This window comes from Arachis hypogaea, chromosome 4 (assembly GCF_003086295.3).
Source record: "Arachis hypogaea cultivar Tifrunner chromosome 4, arahy.Tifrunner.gnm2.J5K5, whole genome shotgun sequence".
NCBI classification, from domain to species: domain Eukaryota; kingdom Viridiplantae; phylum Streptophyta; class Magnoliopsida; order Fabales; family Fabaceae; genus Arachis; species Arachis hypogaea.
The window spans coordinates 39901073-39921697 of NC_092039.1; the positions used below are offsets into that span (position 1 = coordinate 39901073).

Sequence of the window (20625 nt, forward strand, 5' to 3'; positions counted from 1 at the left end):
TGTGTTGTTGTATTCAGTATTATGTTATCATGCTATGTTATCATGTTATTAGGTTATCATCCTATGTCATTATATAGTACTTGAATGAGTTTTGAAACTACTTAATTTATGTCTGTTGAAATTTTACAGAAAAAAGTAAAGGTAACACCATGATAAAAAAGAAGACGCAATAATATTAATAACGACAGTCCATTGGATAAGACAATAATAAAGACAACTACAAACACGGAGAAGATAACCCAAAATGGCACAAACATTGATAAACAACAATAAAGTGTAATATAGTGGACATAAGAAAAGGCAACACAATGAAAAAAACACTAAACTCCGCTAGCTGCTCCAAACCCCCCGGCGACTTCTCCCTGTGGACAATTCTACCGAGTATGACTAGGCTGTCTGCATAGTCCATACCGCTTTGGTCTATTTGGATCGACCTCATCCATATTAGTGCAAATTCTAGTACTCCTCGGATGACCTTCAGATGCACGTCTCTTACAGGGATCAGAAATGATTGTTGGATCAACATATGGTGGTCAAAAGCCTTTTGGAATTAGAAGATTGAATCCCATCATATATACATTAAAAACCGTGCTGAGTTGATATACCTCGTGGACATAAATTGCCCAATTCAAGCGGGAATATGCACCGCAGGAGACTGCATGGCGACATGGGTAGTGAAATGCCTGAAAGTACCCGCAATCACAATTCCAATCTCTCAACGAGACTTTGTAAGTACCAAGTGAGAAGTTACCCGTTGGAGTAGTATCGGAGCCTCAAAAATAAATCCTACTCCTCTAAAAACTAAAAAAATAATAAACGATGAAGGGAAAATAAATTCTAACAACTCAACTCATGAATATAATCTTTTATACTCCTGTAGCTCTGCACTAAACCTTCGCACCTATAGCTGAAAGGGGGTGGAAATAGGGGTGTTCAAAACCGATCCGGACCGAACTAAACCGACGGACCGAACCGAAAAAATCGAAAACCGAACAAAACCAAAAACCGAAAAAAATGTATTTTGCTGTTTCTTTGCGGTTCGGTTCGGTTTTCGGTTCTGACCATAAAAACTCGAACCGAACCGAACCGAACCGGTAACTAAAGAAACCCTAAAAAAACCATTAGTTAACCCAACCCATTAGACAGCCCATTACCCCACGGCCCACCTCCCCACCCCCTTCAGAAAACCTAGCGTCCCCATTACCCCACCCCCACCCCCACCCCACGTCCCCACGCAGCCAAACCTCTCAAAGAAATCCCATTACCCTAACCCCCCCCCTCCAGCAGCACCTCCCTGTCCCTCCCAGCCCCAACAAACAGTGTCTCCCAGCCCCGACCAGCAGCCCCTCTCAGCCCCTAACTCTTCTTGCCCCTTTGCCTCCAATCCTCTCAACTCTCAGCGCCTTTTGCTCTCCCTCTCCCTTCCTCGTCCTCCCTCTACTCCGCGCCTCTGCCATTTCTGCCGGCTTGCCTCTGGACAACACCAACCCTGACTTGTGTCCCTCGGCCCTGTTCTCTTCCTCGTAGCACGGCTCTCTCTCCGTCGTCCTCCCCGGCACGGCTACGCCATCGTCCTCTCCCAGCAGCACGCCATCGTCCTCCACAGCTCCACGAAGGCCGCAGCAACACACTGTAGTCCTTGTAGTGCCTCTCTCTCCATCGTCCTTTCTGCACTCTGCCACTCTGTCTATATCAGCAGATTATCAATAATGGAGCCTAAGTCAGGTTGGTTCTTCTACTTCTGATCCAGCCACTTGTTGTTTTTTGCTTCTTGATTTTCTATGTTCTATTAATTTTATTTAATGTTCTGTGTTCTCTCTTCTGTTCTAATTTTTGCTGGCTGCTGCTACTATTATCTGTTTTTTTAATTTGTTAATTATTATTGATTATTGATTTTAATTTGTTAATTAATCATTATTATTGCTGCTGCTACTGTAACTGTTATTGTTAATGGTTCATTCTTATTATTGCTGCTGCTAATTCATTTGAATTTGAATTTGTTAATCTGTTAGTTAAAAAAGGGAGACTCCAAATGCAATTTTGGTGGTATTTGTGTGGTTTTGATGAATTAGTGGTGTGATGAGGTTGAAAATAGATAGCCGGTATTATTGTAAAAATTTTAACGGGGGAATTCTTCCTTATTGGTTTGATGGCTGCTACTATTTTTTGCTTTTAACTTGTTATTAATTCAATGATTTATTGTTATTTTGTTTTTGGTTTTGATTCACTGTTAGTGTTGATATTTAATGTTGTATTTGTGATTTTTTGTAGTTTGATCATAGTATGAGGGATAACATTGGTGAAACTGAAGGTGGAATTGGTGGATATGTAATATTGTAATGCTTTCAATGCTGTCGGACAGCACTGGCGGTGCGGCTCTTTTGGTTCTGTTCTTTCTAATTTGTTCTTGCAGCTTTGGTAATTTGTGGTTCTGTTTGATAATTTCTGTTTGAAAATTTGTGGTTCTGAATCCTTTTCTTGATTTTTTTTATCATGACAGGTATAGGATGCATCCAAAGATATGCAAATCCTCTTCACTGCATTTTGATGACAATAAAGCACAAAATATGAGCCAATAACGTATATTTGATGGATTGTTGCTGGTTGTTGACTTGTTTATTTCATTGTTGCTGCCTTGCTGGTTGTTCTGTTGAATTACTAAATTGCTTTTGAGTTTTGAAGTGATTTAGTATGATTTATCAATTGTTGGAGGTTTTGAATTACTGAATTATTGTTGAATTACTTTATTGTTGGTATTGTTGCTGCTTGGTTAATGATTTTGTAAATTGCTTGATTTTGTAAATTGTTTGTAAATTGATTTTGTTGTTTAATGTATTTCTTTAGTAAGTTTGATGTCAGTTCAAGTGAGAATATGGGTGACACCGGATTGTTGATTTCAATTGTGTAGTTGTGTTTGACGATTTCAATGTATAAGACTTTGTGAAATAGTATTTTAGTATTTTGTTTGAATTGATTGAAAAACCGAATAAACCGAACCAAACCAAACCGATTTTAATTGGTTTGGTTTGGTTCGGATGGCCTCGACAAAAAGACCGAACCAAACCGAACCGCAGCTTAATTAGATAATCGGATCGGATGACATTTCTCTTAAAAACCGAACTAAACCGCACCGCGAACATCCCTAGGTGAAAATAGAGGGTAAGAACTGGAAAATTCTTAGTAGGATCGAGGTTAGAAGTTTAGTTCATTTTATATATATACTTGGTCAGTAATAACAGTCAACAAGGGACAATCCAATTCGAACAGCCATTTAGCACCCCCACAATAACAGAAAACACATTCACAGACAAAGATGCGCAAACAAGCATGAAGCATGTCTATTCCTATCGCAAGCCATAAGCTCATGTGTCAGTTGCCTACCCGCTCCCGACATTACCCAAGCACAAGTCCCAGATATGACTTTTCAGATGCATATAGTGTGCATGTAAGTCTTTCGGCCAGGCCGCACACAGTGTGACTTTTAAGTGTATTTCAATATACTTACATCTGGAAAACAGTTCTCAGTGTGTGGGCATCCCCACTATACATTTGGCATTAAGCCCAAACAAGGTCGCATCTGCTCTCCTATGGCAGACAGTCTTTTAAAGCTTTTCTTTATCTTTGCCCTCTGCTCTTCTTTGGCAGAGATCCCTTTAGTTAATATATTCTTTTATTCCCGCTCTCTGCTCTCTTGTGGCAGAGGTTTTTTAGATTCTTTTAATATTTTCTCTCTACTCTCCTGTGGCAGATGTTCTTTAATATTTTTCTTTCCCTTTCTTTTTTTTTCCTACCATTCCATAATATAATTTATCTTCGCATTATTCCCTGCCTTTCCCTAAGTGTCTTATTGAAAAAGAATTATAAAATACTTTAATTAAGTTTGCATTCTCTAACTTTTAAAATCACTCTGTTTGCTCTTCTCTAACTTATAATAATAATAATAATATCTCTACCATTTAATATTTGTAATAAAATATTAACAATAATATAAATAGAATAATTTTAATGATAAATAAATAATATTTATATCTTTTCTTAAAAACTTAATTTCATAAAACTTTTAGTCCTAAACTCTTATTACCTATGTTTTAAACTTCAAACTTTTAAATACTTCACCTTTAACCCAATATTTTTATAAAATTATATTTGAAACTCCACTTATCTCAATATTTATAAAAGTAACCCTGATCTTTTACAAAATATCCATTTTACCCCTGTACTTTATTTATTATTCAAAATACCCGAAAACTTATATAATTACAAATTTCATCTCGATTTTTATATATAAATACAATTTTATCCTTCAAAAATAAAGTTTAAATACTAATCTTCCTCTTACACCAAAACCAAAACCTTTAGCCATTTTCTTTCAAAATATTACTTGTATTTTAATCCATTTTCAAGTTTTTCGGTTACCGATTCTTCGTAACTTTTAATCTTTTCTCTTAGCCATCAAACCTCACCAAATTTATCTTAAAATATCATACTACAACAGCCCCAAATTCACCAAAATACCCCAGGTGACTGTTCATACATAGCCAACCCAAAATCTCAAGCAAACAACAATAATTCAACATAAACTTAATCAAACTCAAACAGTAATCAATTAAATCAATATTCACTCATCTAATTCATATTTAATTGTTATAAAATTACCAAATCCTACCTTTATATAAAATCAAAATACTCGAGGCTCCATAGAAGCTTTCTGACTGAGCTGTTGAAGAAGAGAACGTCAGAAATCGTATGTACCTTCTAGAACTCCAATTGGCTGAATTCAAGAAGAAGAGGAGCTACGTTACCGTTAACTTCTATCGGACAAAAGTAACGCCAATGTATAGAAGAGAAAGATACAAACACTTTTATCGGATCAAATTTTTTATTGAAATTACGGATCGCAAGAAATCGAAGTCGAAAGCTCGGGGTTTTCACGGTTTTTCTCTTCTCTCTTGGTCACTCCTTTCTCTTATTGTTCGGTAGTTAAGGGAGAAATAAATGAAGCATAGGTGATGATTAATGGAAGTAAAGAAACATGTGTCATTGGTGTTTTATATATATAAAAGAAACGTGGCATTGGTTTTAAATATATGTGTATACATGCATAAGTTCCATTTTTTTCTTTTGCTCTTTTAGAGGATTCGGCGATGATGATGATCTCTCTTCTAATAATTTTTTTGTTGACAATATTTACATCTTCCATCTCAAAGTTTAAACCCAAATTTAGACTTTTCTTGGATCCAGTATCTTTTCCAATTACCTCTACTAACTAAAGCAGTCGTTGGATCATTACGATCACTCCTATTATGCTCCATCTTTTTATGACTTAGAAGTGATGATTTAATCTCATCAATATTTAGATATTCATGTTCGTAGATGAGCATTTCACGAAAATACTTGTATGAGTGAGGTAGTGAATAAAGCAACATCATAGCTTGTTGTTCTCCAGAAAAGTCTCACTCATGTTTCTTAACTCTGTCACCAAAGATGTAAACTCAGCAATATGTGATTTCACTGAAGTTTTTTCTGTCATACAAAGCATATAAAGACGTCGTAAAATACCGAGATGATTGGCTATTGTCTTGGTCATATATAATGTCTCTAACTTAGTCCATAGAGTAGCAGCTATTTTCCTAAAAGGATTTTATGCAATACATCATCTGTAATGCATAAATGAATGGTGGAGAGAGTTTTCTGATCAATGCTTTCTCATTCTGTATCATCTTTTATAGTACTAGGTTTCTTTCTTTTCCATCAAGTGGTGCTCTAACACTGTGTGTAAGCATTTTCATCATAAATTTTTCACTTTCCAAAATTGATATGACTATTGAATTGTTAAATCTCAAACTTCATGGATAACATCTTTGAATAAATTGGCCCAGAACTCAACTTAAAGTTTTGATACCATTATTAGAAAATGGAGCGTGCAAGGGGAAGCACGAGATTTATATAATTGATACAAAAGAATACCAAATATTTTACTAAAAAAATATAATATAACAAAGTTATAAAATCGGGTAACCATTTACCTTAATCAAATCTCTAAAGAAATACAAAGTAGTAATTTGTGACATTTCACTCAAAATTAAGTCTCAATTACACTCGAAAGACCAAACCAAATAGTGTAAACACTCAACCCAAATACAAATAGAAAATACCAAACAAACGAAACTAATTTTTTTCTCAAACTAAAAGAGTGACTAGTAACTTAGTACACAAAATAAATGTAAAAACACAACACTCAAAGATAAACTTTACAATTTTCTCTCTAGAGTCACTAACTACAACTCATAACTCTTAACAAAATAGTATATATAAAATTAAGGCCAAACTACCTATTTATACTAATTTTATGGAGGTAAAAAGACACCACTAGTCATGCAACTCTTAGTTCTTGATTCTTCTATAATTATCCTTTCTTTACAACTTGATGTATTGTTAGTTGTAAACTTTTATAGTTGTAAACCAAGTTGAAATATTTGACCATGAATCATCATCTTTGACCGTACTACAAGCTTCTCAAAATTTTTATCTTTCGATTCAAATTGATTTTAAATTCATCACAATGAAATTGTGATTTTTCTTAAAACTTCATATTTCTTCTTATCCAACTCAAATTGTTTAATCATCAAAATTAATTTTGGTTTCTCACATATTTCACCAAGTCATATTATCATATATATGTTGCGGGCCGGTGACAATCATTTAAGTAATGCACCAAAAGTTTAGGCCTCGTTGACATCTATATTCGAACCAGCACTAGTCAATTCTCTCATTTTTACTCTAAAAGTGTTGACCTCAAGTATTTTTTAAAATCTACATTTAGTTTTTTGAGTAAATGTTCATATTGATTTCTGATATTATACTGGCACCTCAACTTGTTCTTAAAGTTTTGATTTATTTAAATTATTTGTCTAACTTAGCATTCGTGACTTATATTAGTTTCTGACATTATTTTTATCATAGAACCATTAACAACGTGCTAAGATAGACTAACAGTTATTTCACTAAATTTTTAAATAGCTACTGAAATGGCAGTTAAAATATTTTTTACCTCAATTTGTTCTTTGCAAAATATTTAAATCCCTAATCCTATTTTACTTAAAGGTTTTAAGAAGTAAATTGAGATAATAAAAAATTTCAATTGTCATGTGAGATAGTCGTTGGGAGCCAGGCTCGCAGTCGTCAATCTATCTTAATAGGTCGTTAATGATTTTGTGACGAAAAAGGGATCAAGAACTAGTGTAAGTCATTAATACCAAGTTGGGGAGACCAAATTGAATAAATTAAAACTTTGAGCACCAAATCAAGATTCTAATATAACTTCATGACCAATTTAAGTATTAACACTAATTTTTCACTCATACTAAAATCACTCCAAAACACGCTCAACTGTTGTAGATAAATTTACTGTGTGAATCAATTCTTGAGCCAAACTTAGGGTCAATATGGATAAATAACTTAATGAAATTCTTTTGAAAAAAGAACTTAAAATATAAGGACTTGTATTAAAAGTAGTTTATAAATAAATTATTTTATATTTAGATTTTTATCACAAAAATACTTGTTTTAAAATTATTTTAATAAATAAGAGTGATAAAATAATTTTTGAGAAAGAAAAAAATCAAATTTTTTGACTTCTTCAAAACTACTTAAACAAACTTTCAAAAAGTTAAAAATATATTAAAAAATTGTACCAAATAATATTAATATGATTTTTTATAAATCAAAAGCCCTAAAAAATAACTTTTAAAGTTTTTCAAATGAGTTTTTAGTCAGATCACTTTTCTCTTTATTGTTATATTAACCTAGTTACGTAAACAAGGCTGCACATACACGGGAAAATAACATAATTCACGAGCTCACATTGTTGTTATTGATTGTCTCTGATAACTTTATTAGTTGTGGCAACTGGCAAATATATGTAGACATGAACCAATAAACAATAGGACATATCAGCTACAAAGTCAAAGTAAGAGTAGCTAAGGCTGCATTTATTTTCGAAAACAAGACACGACAAGACATTGCGAATAGAACAGGATAAGATTTTGAGAATAGAACATGACAAGACACTGATGGACAGAGACACAAAATATTGTGTTCTTGTATCCTGTTTGATGATAAACTAAAACAAATTATAAAAATTTAATTTATTCTTATTTTTTTCATTCAAAAATATTTGAGATAAAAAATATAATAATAAAAAATATCATTATAAAAAATTAACAAGATTAACAAGAATAATGAAAATAAATAAATAAATAAACTGTGTCCCTTGTTAGTGCCTCTGTGTCCTTCCTGTCAAGATGGACACAAAATACACTAAATACATTAATTTAGTGTCTCTGGACACATTGTCTCTGTCCATATCTCCTCTGCCAAACATGATTTTGCCTCTATGTATCCCTTTCTCAATTTAGAGTTAGCATATCAATTTGCATGTGCAATATCTACCTACATGTTAACATTCTGATATTTTTAAAACTTACAGAAATTATCCAAAAAATGTGCATTTCGATAACACAAATACTAAGAATTAGTGTGTCAAAAAGCACATGAGTACATTCTAGTGGTTACTTCACTAGGAGCCTTAATAAATGAAGAGAGGCAAAGAGAGATACTCAAAATGGGTACCATAGAAAACTTAGAATTAAGAACATAAAATAAGCCTTATGATTTTCATTACTTTTTCTTTTTATTCTTCATAGAATTTTAAAAAGATCAAAAACTAAAAATAAACGAATGAAAACTCAAACGAAACAAGCCTTAAAAGAGAAGTCCAATTTCTTGTATATAGTTTTCATCCCAATTGTTAAGGCAGAATTTCACAAATCAAGTCTTGCAATTTTTCCAATACCAGGTCCTAAGGTTGAAGCAAAACTTTGAAAAAAAATCAAAGTCAATAGAACTCGTATTAACAATGATTAATTCTATCAATTCATCCCTGATTAACCAAAGTTTCGCAATTTCTAATCATAAATGGTGAGCTAATTACATCCACTGGAATCATCACTACAACAATGTGGGCACCAATGTAAAAGAATAACGAATGTGTTCTCACTAAAACAATGAAAGCCCTCTCAATATGAGGGGAAAGGAAACAACACAAGAAAAAAGAAATGATACTAAGGACCCTGAATTTTGTTAAATGTACATAGAGCTATTTGGTTGCTAAGCCTTAAAACACATGCATACTCGAGGTAATGTACAAGCTATCGTGTGAAGTGAAGGAACTTGGGGTTTGTTCTTTTGATTCTTTGGAACTGGCTAGTCCAATAAAGTAGCTGCAAATTCATAAATGAAGACATAGATTAGCCAATGTTCTTGGGACAGGTTCCGAAACTTGACCTGTTCAAGCAACTGAACGGGGTTCGATTCTGTACTGTGCTGTGCTGTACTGGCATCATGTGCAAAAAAGATGCCACTCCCTTGGAAAACTCGATCCAAAAATACAATTTGGTCAATGGTACTTCCAACAAAATCCTTTTAGGCTCCAAAAATGGAGTGTATGCCCTCTCACTGAATGGAAAGGGGAAAGAATGAAATAATCACAATACCAGAAACGCGGTCAGCAGCAAGGCATGCTCACACAAAATTATAGGGTTAATGGAAACGCCCATCATTCCTGATTACATCAAGCGGCTGATGAAGATCTTGAGTTGTCAGTTTTGTTGGCATGGCACATGCAATCTGGGCACGGGAAGCTATAGATTGAGTCGTTCGGTCTCTTGATCTCAACTCCCTTGGAATCACTATTGGCTCTCATGTTCAGCAGTTGACGCTTGAAACTCTTCCATCTGGAAAGAAATTTAAGTTAACTATAATTACTAATCATGAAAGTATAACTATAATTACCGTCAATTATGACAAATTAACTTTTACTAGGAGCTCATGGCTATTATTATAGGCAATAAAAAATAAACAAAAATACACATTATACATACGCTATATTGGGATTATCAAACAGCAATGCTAACTTCCGTTTATCAGGTTTAATTGTCTTAGCATGTCCACCATACAAGTATCTTCTGTGGCCCAGCAGAAAATGAGGGAAGTTACCACCCTGAGTCGTAACAAACGCCTCACTATGAAGACAAACAGTGTAATCTATGGCAGCCATCCTGGAAGAATAATTCTGGAAGAAGTAACTCAAGTCAAAATCATGGCAATAAATCAATCCTGATCATGTAGTGGACAATTATGGTAGAGTACTAATCTGTACCTTAAATGGAGCAAGTTCCTCTTCTGTTGCAAGAGTTTCCTTAGTGTGCAAATTAGGGAACATTTCAAGTAATGGAGCCATTGTTTTTTCGGCATTATATATCTTTCCAGATGCCAAAAAGATAGAAGTGTTCTTTGTGAATCCCATTCCTCTCAGCATCAGGCCAACCTGAAGACATGGAAGAATATATAATAACAACAAATGCAGTGAAGGGAATAACCAACAAAAAATTATTGTTTACAAAGAATCTTACCAAACAAATTTCTACAGCCTATTGATTTGTGTTTTCATTTTCTGTTTTTGTTCTAATGTTCTCTGTTTTTAAGATTTTGTGAAAGAAAACAAGTGATAATAAGAAATGAAAACAGAATTTTCGTTATTTTCTTCATAAATTCATCATAACTAGACAAGCATTCCTTGGATATTCTTCCTCTTATAACAGAAATGGCTCAAGGAGATTAGTACCTCTAATGGAGTGAGGGGACACTTCCCATTGATCCGGATGGCTCCAGGACGAATAACTCGTCCAGGTTTTGTAAACTTCCCTTTCCAACCTCTTTCTCTTGCTGCAATCATGTCTTCTCTCTCCTGTTCTCCACCATCAAAAACACAACACGAGAAAGCGACCATATCCTGTACATGGAAAACCATGGGAGAGCAGTTGCAGCAAAGCTTAACATATTTGCCATATAAATATCTTAACATCAAGCTTATCAGATGCTCATCATTTGATGAAATCTAACCTCTTCAAAACGAAGATGTACAGAGACATATTTGCCACCATTGATAGCACTGCGTTTTCTCATTCTTTCAACCAAGGATTCACCAATAGTCAATAAAGGATTTGAAAACCGTAAAGCTTCATAGTTCGCTAAGCATCTAAGGCGTTGGACTGCTGGAGGAGCATCAAATGACAATCTATTTGCAAATGGTGAAATCCTGATAACCCTGCATGAATTAAACAGAATTCAGTACCATACTGAATATTCCATCTCCATTATGTCAACACTGAAGATAGTAAATATATTTGATAATAAATTTCCCATTTATTGGACCAAAAAAAAAGTAACCATCTATTATGTCCCATTAGGAGCAAAGACAGACCGTATAATCATATTGGAATATGGGATGACATTCTCCAACATAATAGTTGTATAAGATGTGTTCTCTTCATGGGATTGAGTTTTATTTGTCACTAATCCAAAAGTTTGACCAGCAAGAAGGTAAATAATGCATTTAATGATAAAGACTATAAAAAAAAATAACATTTAATGATTAAGATTTACCAACTTTGCCCAAACATAAAGGCCTAAAAATATCTTCAACAGAAAATTGATTTTATAAGATGGGGTATCAAGCATTAGAGGATCAGGAATTCTTAATCCTCCCAAAAAGAAAACAGAAACAGTACTTTGCTCAGAACACTACAGGTATACATGTGAAACCCCTCAGATACAGCTAGGCACATATTCCCAGCAAGAATAATCTTTACATTAGAGACAAACCTAGCATGTCAATAAAGCTAAATTCAAGCCACAGCACACAACATTTCTATTCTTTTCTTTCTCTTCCCATATACCACAGAAAAGTATATCAATTATTCCCAACTATTTAACCAATAACAATTAGAGATCAATAGCAACAACAAAGTCATTTATATAAACACATATACTTACTTTTCCTCAAGTAACTTTGGAAGTACCACATCTTTGTAATATTGAATAGATGACCATGCCTTGATCCTGAAATTGTGGACATTTGACATATTGCTGCCAAATCTTTCCATTAGGTACTCAGGAATCCTGTCAACTATTTGCACATCATTTTTCAAGGTACTGATAAAATATTCTTCGTCATAAATGTCCTTGAACTTGCTGAGAAATGAGAAACAATACGATCATTTTAGTCCTTCTTAAAACAAAACATCTTGATGGCTTCACTAACATCATTACAAATATCAAGAAATTGATTAGAACCAAATATTTCAAAACCATAAACATGACATAATGCTTCATCTGGTGAAACAGCTTAACAACTGCCATGTTATATTCAATACTAGAATTTCCTCTAACTCTAATATTTTTTATGATCAACAGTAAAGATACTAAGATTTCACAATGTTGTAATTGTTCTAATGCATAATTGATAAAAAGCAGCTTCAAATGACAATATATAAGGTATCTAGGCAATCCAATTTGGCAGATATGAAATGCATATATAAAAATGTATTCATGGTTATGCAAGTTCTTTAGAAAATAATGTAGCAAAGGAAGATCTTGTATATAATGCAGTTGTATAAAAAATTTCTTATGCACCTTTCAGTTTATTTTCTTTGAGTTTAACACCTTGGATAGATACTATTAGACTTGCCCAAGTTTGACTTAGCTTAAGAGTGGTCCTTTTTTTTTTTGGCTATGAAAAATATTTCATCTATGGCAAGTTGAACAACGCACTTATGGCCATTCTTCACTATTCTAGAACCCAGATCTCTTCAGTTCATCCCTTTCACTACCAATATCTCAATCCTGTATGGCATATGGCCTAGAATACTGTGTCTAGAATTTTTGGGGAATTCAAACTAAATTATAATTCTTGAGAATAGTGGGAATCTGAATTTCACTTGAATAAAAACTCTTGATGGACATAGGTAAACACTTTTACGGGTTTTCTAGTATTTGTTATCCTCCTTGTAGTTGTATACTCCCCCCCCCCCCCCCCCCGGGGTTTCTTTTCTTCTCTTTATAATTTTTTTTTCTTGAAGAATCTAGAAATGAATTGTATTGAACAATTGACAATAGCAAAAGTAAAAATACACATATAAAAGAATTAAAAGACACCCAAACAGACCAACCTAGGATCTTTCCATATGCTATGATAATGGAAGTTGGGAATCACAAGGGTAGCATTGAGATAGCCGGCCACAGCAACAGCATTGCATACCTACAAAACATTAACATCATTCACAAAAGTAAACTAGTTGAGATTAATAATAAACTAAGCATACTTAGAATATATAAAAACAAGGAATGCAAGGAGACACTAACTGATGTCCGTTGCTGATTTAAGCCACCATTAGCTTCTACATATATGAATCCATTTGATTCAGGTAGGCCTGTCGATAACATAAAACGTAAATCTATTATATATAATCATAGTTAATGAAAGAAGTATACTAGCAGAAGATTCAGGCACGGTTCCTAGTCCTAGATATATTGTGCCCAGAAAATATTAAGCAACAAGATCAAACATATGGTATCCAAATAAGAAGGATCAACTTCATAAATTAGCTGGAGCTCTAGAGCTTTTAACATAAAAGTTACACGTCTGAGAAAAATGGAAATGGCATCATACACTTGAATAAATAAATATAAGCATATTTTACCTTGTGAAGATCTGTTAACACATGGTTTCCACTCGCCACCTTTATATGGAATCTTCCAGATTGTTGATATCTGAATGGAAGTCACTAGGTCGTCACACAAAGTAGCCATAACAGGATAATAGCAAAAACAACAGAATAGAAAAGACAAAAGAGAAAAAGAAGAGGGGGGGGGGGGGGGTGGGGACTCTAGAGTATGAAGATCTATAAAGTACTCAGAAGAAAATTAGATAACAGAACGGTTTCAACTTTTCAAAAGATGAAGATAATAATTAGATAAGAAAGATGCCTGATCTGAATCAAATGTCCTATATAGCCAATGCAAAGCCACAAAAAAATTAAAAGAAATGTATTCCTTCCTATCTATATTAATAATGACCTATGTCAAGAACAAATGCACAGCATAACTAACTAGTTGTTTTCTTATCTCAAAATGCCTAATAAAATACATGCTCGGCCCAATAAACCTCCCAAGTCCCACCATGAGAGAACTTCTAACACCATCACAATCACAACATTCATACACAGATAATTCATCAGAAACAGCTCCCTAGTAGCCAATTAGCCATTGGCGAAATCACATGCGAAATGAAAGGCTAACTAGCTGTCTAGCTCAATCTCTTATTGCTTAGTTCATCAATCAGTAACTCACCTTACATTCAAACTTGTGGTAACAAAACTTCATAAAAATGCATCAGAAAGCTTAAAGGCTTCCTACCCAGTCCCACTAGCAAATCAGCAAAACTTGTCGAGAAAACAACCAAGCAATTAACTTATTAACAACAAATACACTGCATAACTAGCCACAAATAATCAAAAGCTACAGTCAAATTCTATATCCAAAGAAAAAAAAAAAAATATATATATATATATATAAGCATATCGTTCAACATCCAAAATATCAAAAAACAAAGCATTATAATAATGCATCACTATCTCAGTTTCCATCTTCCTACTCTCCAAATTCTCTAATTCCATAAAACACAACACACATATTCCATCTCTCAATACCAAAAGCAAATCACAACTTAACAAACAATAAATCCCATCCAGAAATAAGAAAACTCCAGTACAGATTTGAAATCCATTGAATGCGCAAAACAAATCGAATCCGAGCAAGGGTAACAAACACGAACCGCATCTGCAGAAGAATTATCAGCATCCATCTCAGGGCGTAGCCTGGCGTAGAGCTGAGGGCTACGGTAAACGGAGCCTGGCGCAGGGCGGTGCTTGATGACCGGAACGACGTCGAATGAGGCGGAGCCCATGTAGAGAAGCATCCCTGAGATGTAGATTAACGGCGCGAAAAGGAAAACCCCTTGCCGCCGCAAAAGCAGCGAAAGAAACGACCACGCAAGGCGCTGCGCGGCGGTCCGGCCAACCCCTCCGCCGGCGCCAGGGTGTCCCGGAGAAAACCTTCCTGTTTTGGACCTACCGTGTCGGAGCCTTGGTGATCGCAGTGGTGACGGCGGCGGCGACGGCGATGAGTGGCCACTGCTCGGTAGCCTGTTATACGCGTGCATTTAATTTTTGGGAATTCAAAAACCTCTCTTTCTCTCTACATCACAAAACTCGCACCTCTCTCTCTCTATTTTTCTCCTAATTTCTTTTTTTTTTTCCTTTTTCTTTCTTCTCTCTCTACCCTTCGAGATAATTAAAATCCAGAGGGTGGAGAGACAGAGGAAGGGCAAGGGGTAGCAATGAAACGGCGGCGTTTTGGGTGGTCAGAGAAAGAAAGAAAGAAAGACGAAACGGCACGTGGGTTTGGCTGGCAAGCTTGCTAGCTAGGCTGGGAATACAACAACAATGCCTTCGCAATTATGCAGTTTTTGTTTGATGAGAATTGAGAAAACAAAAGTATATTTGTTTTTTGATGTTTGATTGAGAGCGATAGGGCTAGCATGCACCTTCTTGCTTTTTTTTTTATTTATCTTTATTTAATTTTTTTTAAAACAAAAACTCAACACAACAAAGTAGAATATATTATTGTAAAAAATAAAACAATATAAATGTTAAAACAATTTTTTTAATTTAAACCCTTATTATTATCGAGACTTTTTGTGTGATGGTAGTGCAGGTGCGTGAAGGAGGTTAGATTATAATATAGTAATATAGTAATAAACTAATAATAAATTAATAATAATAAGAGTAATAGTAATGTGGGGGTGGTTCAGATCAGAACAATGTCTTTCTTGCTTTCTTTGTTGGTGTTGCTCTCTTGAGTGTGGAATGGGAAATGTGGAAACCACTTTGGGATTTTAATGCGTAGCTTTCATTTCGTGCCCAGAAGATAATACAAAAAGGAAAAAGGGTCATGATTCTAGTTTTTGATCTTCCAACAATTGAAGAAAATGAAAGTTTCATGACTCATGTCCTAAGTTGCTGATGCCACCTCATTAGTTTTCTCCTAAACTTATTGTCTATCTTTTTCTTTTAAATGTATCTAGCGAAACTAAATTTATGTTCTTCTTTTTTTAAAAAATAAAATAAAATAAAGTTTACTGTGTCGTGGATATGTTTATGTAGATATATTATGGTCAACATGTCTTGGAAAATTGTTCGACTGCATAGAATTTCCACAAGTTTTTTTATATATAACCAAAACGTTTTTGGATTAACTTCTTTTAAATTAAAAAAGTAAGAATTTAATTATTTTTAAATTAAAATAGTAAAATTTACGTACAATGAAAATTATAAATTTAATAATTAAATTTTTACTTTGTTCTATTTCATCATCAATTAATTGTTTACTTTAGAAGAAATATTTTCGCAAAAACTTTTTAATAGTAGAATAACCAAAATGTGTGTTTAATCCTATACGAAATGCGAGCTATATAGGGGTGGCAAACGGACTTAAATTCGCTGGGCCAACCCGCGTAATCCGTCGAAAAAGGGGAGCCGGATTAAAAAATTGGGACCGCCAAATAGCAAAAGTCCGCCTAACCCACACTGCTTAAATCGCAGGTTTTGGCGGGTTTTGGCGAGTGGGGCAGGTTTCTCCGCCGGGTTTAGTATTTTTTTTTGTAAGGGGTATTTTTACAATTTTTTTTTTGCCAAAATCCAACTTTTCCCAACCCAACTTATAAGAGAATGAAAATGAAAATTGAGTGTTTTGGATTATGTTTATTTTGTTTTAGAGACAATATTTATAATTATGTTTTGAATTATATTTATTTTGCTTTGGGAACAATATTTATAATTATGTTTTGGATGAAAATTTGGTTTATAATTATGTTTATTAAATATTTATAATTACAAAGACTTTAATGTTTGTGAATATAAAAATTATAATTTGTTTATACTTTTAGAAATTATAATAGTTAAAAGTAAAATATAGAAAAGATTTTTTTATGCCTTTATATATATTATTTAATAGTTAAAAGTAAAAAAAAGATATTTGGCCCGCCGGCCCGCCAGCCCACCGTTAGGCGGGGCGGGCTGGGATTCTGGAACCGCCTCATTAGGCAGGGTAGGGCGGGCTTCCCCGCTTGCCACCCCTAAAGCCATATTTAAAAATTATACAAAAATATTCAGATTAATTTAAAAGTTAATATATTTTGCAGATTTAAAAAAAACAAAAATATTTTATAAATACAAAAAAATATATATTTATATATTATTTCACGTAAATAAATTTTTTGAATTAATCTTATAAAACGTGATATTCAGAGAATCTATTAATGTGAAATATGTATTATTTTCTATGGTCATATAAAACGCATAATTTTCACATGTCATTCGAAGAGTGCACAATCACGCTGCAAGATGTAGCGTACAAGTTAGGTCTCTCGTTCGACAATCAGTATGTCAACGGATGCCTCACAGACGTTGAGCGACATATCAAAGGTGGCCGCCCAACATGGGCATGGTTCGAGGATCTATTGAGTATTTTATCTCTCGCGAACTGTATCGACATGTTCACGATAAAGTGCACTTGGGTGCAGGAGACATTTAGTGAGCTCCTACAGGGTGCAGACGATATGAGACGGTTAGGAGGTTTGTCCGGACGCATATCATGATGCTCTTATCGACCAGCTATTCGGTGATAAATATGGTACACGTCTTCACATTCGTAGCCTACCCTACGTGGCCAGGCTAGAGGACATGGGTCGATATAGTTGGGAGTCTGCTGCTCTGTCATGGTTATACCGGTGCATGTGTCGTGTAGCCAATAGGAATGTTGTCAAGTTAGCTGGTCCATTGCAAGTGGGTCCTGTCGACACTAACCAACGACTTGCAATCACAAAAGGCCTCGATACACGATGGATATGTCCAAAAAAGCTGATGAAAATAAGCTGATGAGTCATTCACTTGCTCACCAACTCGCACAGGACTCGTCCTCAACACCGCGACACTACCTGACATCGTGATTTGCACACTAAGTACCCATCACGGCAAATCATTATATGACTCTTTTCAATCTCTGTAAATCTGTGCCACACGCCTTCTGCTTAGCCATTCAAACCCTCATGTAAGTCAGTCTAAACCCGAAATGTGCCTCTATTGTATTCTGTTGTACCTTGGTCGAGATGGCAGCATCAGCTCTAATCATGGGTAGTATGAAGGACGATATCACATGATAATCAAGCATCTTGTGTCTAACACTCTAATATTTTTAAACTAGGTTTAAGTTTTATTTGGATTATATTGGTCGTTAATTTTCAAACCTTGAGAAACTTTTAAAACAATATAAAATCTTTATATAAAAGTTTATATATATAAAAGTAGTGAATAACTAGTTTTTATTAAAATTGTTACTAGTTGAAAAATAAAGTGGATCTAGAGATACTAACATGAAAAACGGGCGTGCTAAACTATAAAGGCACAAACAATGACAAACTTTACTCATGTCAAATAATTATTAAAAAAAACATCATAATCACAATTATAATCACTCAATAAGGATAAAATAAGACACATAGAAAATTTTAATTCTCTTAATTTATCTAAATATGACTAAAATGATCGCCTATTCTTCTTTCTTAAGGTAAACGCTTAATGTTTCGTATCTACATTCTTGATAGCTCGCTCCTAATAGTGCACTTGTCTTTTCACCTCAACTGAGTAGTGTATTGCTTTGTACTGTATCGTTCCTGAAGATGGTACGGAGAGAGGGGTGAGAAACAAAAATTTCTCAATAGTTTATCTATATGGTGTCATCGTATCCATCTCCAGCCACTCCGAGTTTTAAAATAAAACAGTGATGATGCAATGTTGTTCAATTATTATTTCCAAAAGTTTTTATTAGTCGGAGTGGTGTGACTTTTAGATGCTTCTTATTTACTTATGTTATGACATGTGTGACACATACAAAATGTCTATAGCATTAGAACATATAGAATGCAAACTCATAAATCTTGATTTGATGTTCTCATAGGTTGTAAAGCAAGGCAAAATAAATAATAGAAGAATAGTAACATTGGCATAGATAAGTCAAATATAATAGATCTGAATAAAATAAAGATCTTAAACAATATCATAAATCAAACAAAAAGGATAAAAGAAGAACAATCATGATCAAACTTTTTATTGTACTTTTCATTACTTTTTCTTGTAGCTTTTATGGAAGGTATTGAGCTCAAATCAGTATAAAAGGTAGTAGTCCCCTTCCCTTACCGAAGGTTCTTATCCCAAACGTTTTGGCGATCACCTTCTCTTGCCGAAGGATCATATCAATATCTTTTCTTTGATGGTCACCTTCTCTTACTGAAGGATCATTCTCTCAGTTCAATTTACAATCAAGGTTATTTAGACATACACAAAAAGAAAGTTATGTCAATAAAGATATATTATTATATAAAATTAATGGGAGTTCCCTTCCCTTACCGAAGGTTCTTATCCCAAAAGTTTGCTGATCACCTTCCCTTACCGAAGGATCATCTCGATTATCTTGTCTTTGGGGGTCACCTTCCCTTACCGAAGGATCATACCCTCAGTTCTTTAATGCACATAAGTTGGTTATTATAATGCATAATGTGTATGAAATAAACAGATATTATATCATGACATGTAATACTAACATCTATATAAAAATAAAACATTTAAGACATGACATAAAAAATTAGTATAAAATCCCTATCTCCACTGAAATTTCTATATGTATCCCTAATGCAAATAGATGCGATTCGTTAGGGAAGAAAGGCTTGTTCCATGGTTAGATTTTGTATATGTTTTGATGTATGTATGAATCTGTGACTGGATAGAAAGAAAATCTCCATATTCTGTTATTTGCATAATTCAAAACGGATATCTTTTCGAACAATATATGAGTGGACTTTGTGAATACTAGAATATTTTGTATATAAAAGAAAGGGAATATAATGAGAAAGGAAGGACTCAAATAGCTCTTAGGTATGTACAGATTGTGTTAGGAGAATCTAATTCGCATTTAGGTAAAATCTCTAATCTAAATTGTCACTTTACAAGCCCTATAACATTTTCTAAGTTTGGAATTTGAAAATAGCTATTAGAAACAAATTTATATAGAATTGAGTTAACTTTAAAAAATATTTTAAATGAAGTTAATCAAATAACCACAGCTTGAGATATTCTCAAAATACTGTTAGTATATCAAGCTGGCTGATAAGAGCACTATTTTTTAATATGGACTTGTAACAGATTTATCTACCTAATTTAATTTGAATATGATTTTGTATTGAACTTAAAGAATAAAGCTAGTTTTCTTATCTTTTCATGTAACTAAAGATCATTCAAATCCAATAAATATAGAATTAACTATGACTATATCTTAAAAGGTTGTTTATTGTCGGTTAGAGATTTACTACCACTAGTGTTCTCATATATTTAAATCTTAAATTAGAGATGTTATTTTTTCAAATGTATTATTTTCTAATTGTTTATTTTGAATTTAAATATTAAATCATTACTATTTTAATTAATTAGCTAATTATTGAATAATGAACCTGATTCAAAAAGTTGGGATGTTACACTGTGATCACTAGATATCGATATGGCTAGACAAGTATGAGGACTATTGTACCATTTTACCTTTCAAATACCTCTGTGC

The 20625-nt window shown here is 33.8% G+C and overlaps 1 protein-coding gene across 2 annotated transcripts; it reads right to left on the bottom strand.

Annotated features, from left to right (window-relative positions):
• Positions 1 to 8878: 8878 nt before the first annotated feature.
• Positions 8879 to 15600, bottom strand: LOC112796715 (protein ESMERALDA 1). 2 transcript variants are annotated; one of them, XM_025839291.3, is made up of 10 exons: positions 14735 to 15600; positions 13602 to 13671; positions 13264 to 13331; positions 13071 to 13159; positions 11896 to 12093; positions 10963 to 11167; positions 10685 to 10852; positions 10220 to 10387; positions 9942 to 10132; positions 8879 to 9794 (listed from the first exon to the last, which is right to left on the bottom strand). In XM_025839291.3, exons 1-10 carry the CDS (start codon positions 15119 to 15121, stop codon positions 9632 to 9634), a joined length of 1707 nt encoding a protein of 568 aa, XP_025695076.1. In that variant the 5' UTR covers positions 15122 to 15600; the 3' UTR covers positions 8879 to 9631. The 2 variants fall into 2 exon arrangements, with proteins under 2 accessions (XP_025695076.1, XP_025695077.1); XM_025839292.3 differs by having other exon boundaries at positions 14251 to 15379.
• Between the last annotated feature and the right edge of the window lie 5025 nt (positions 15601 to 20625).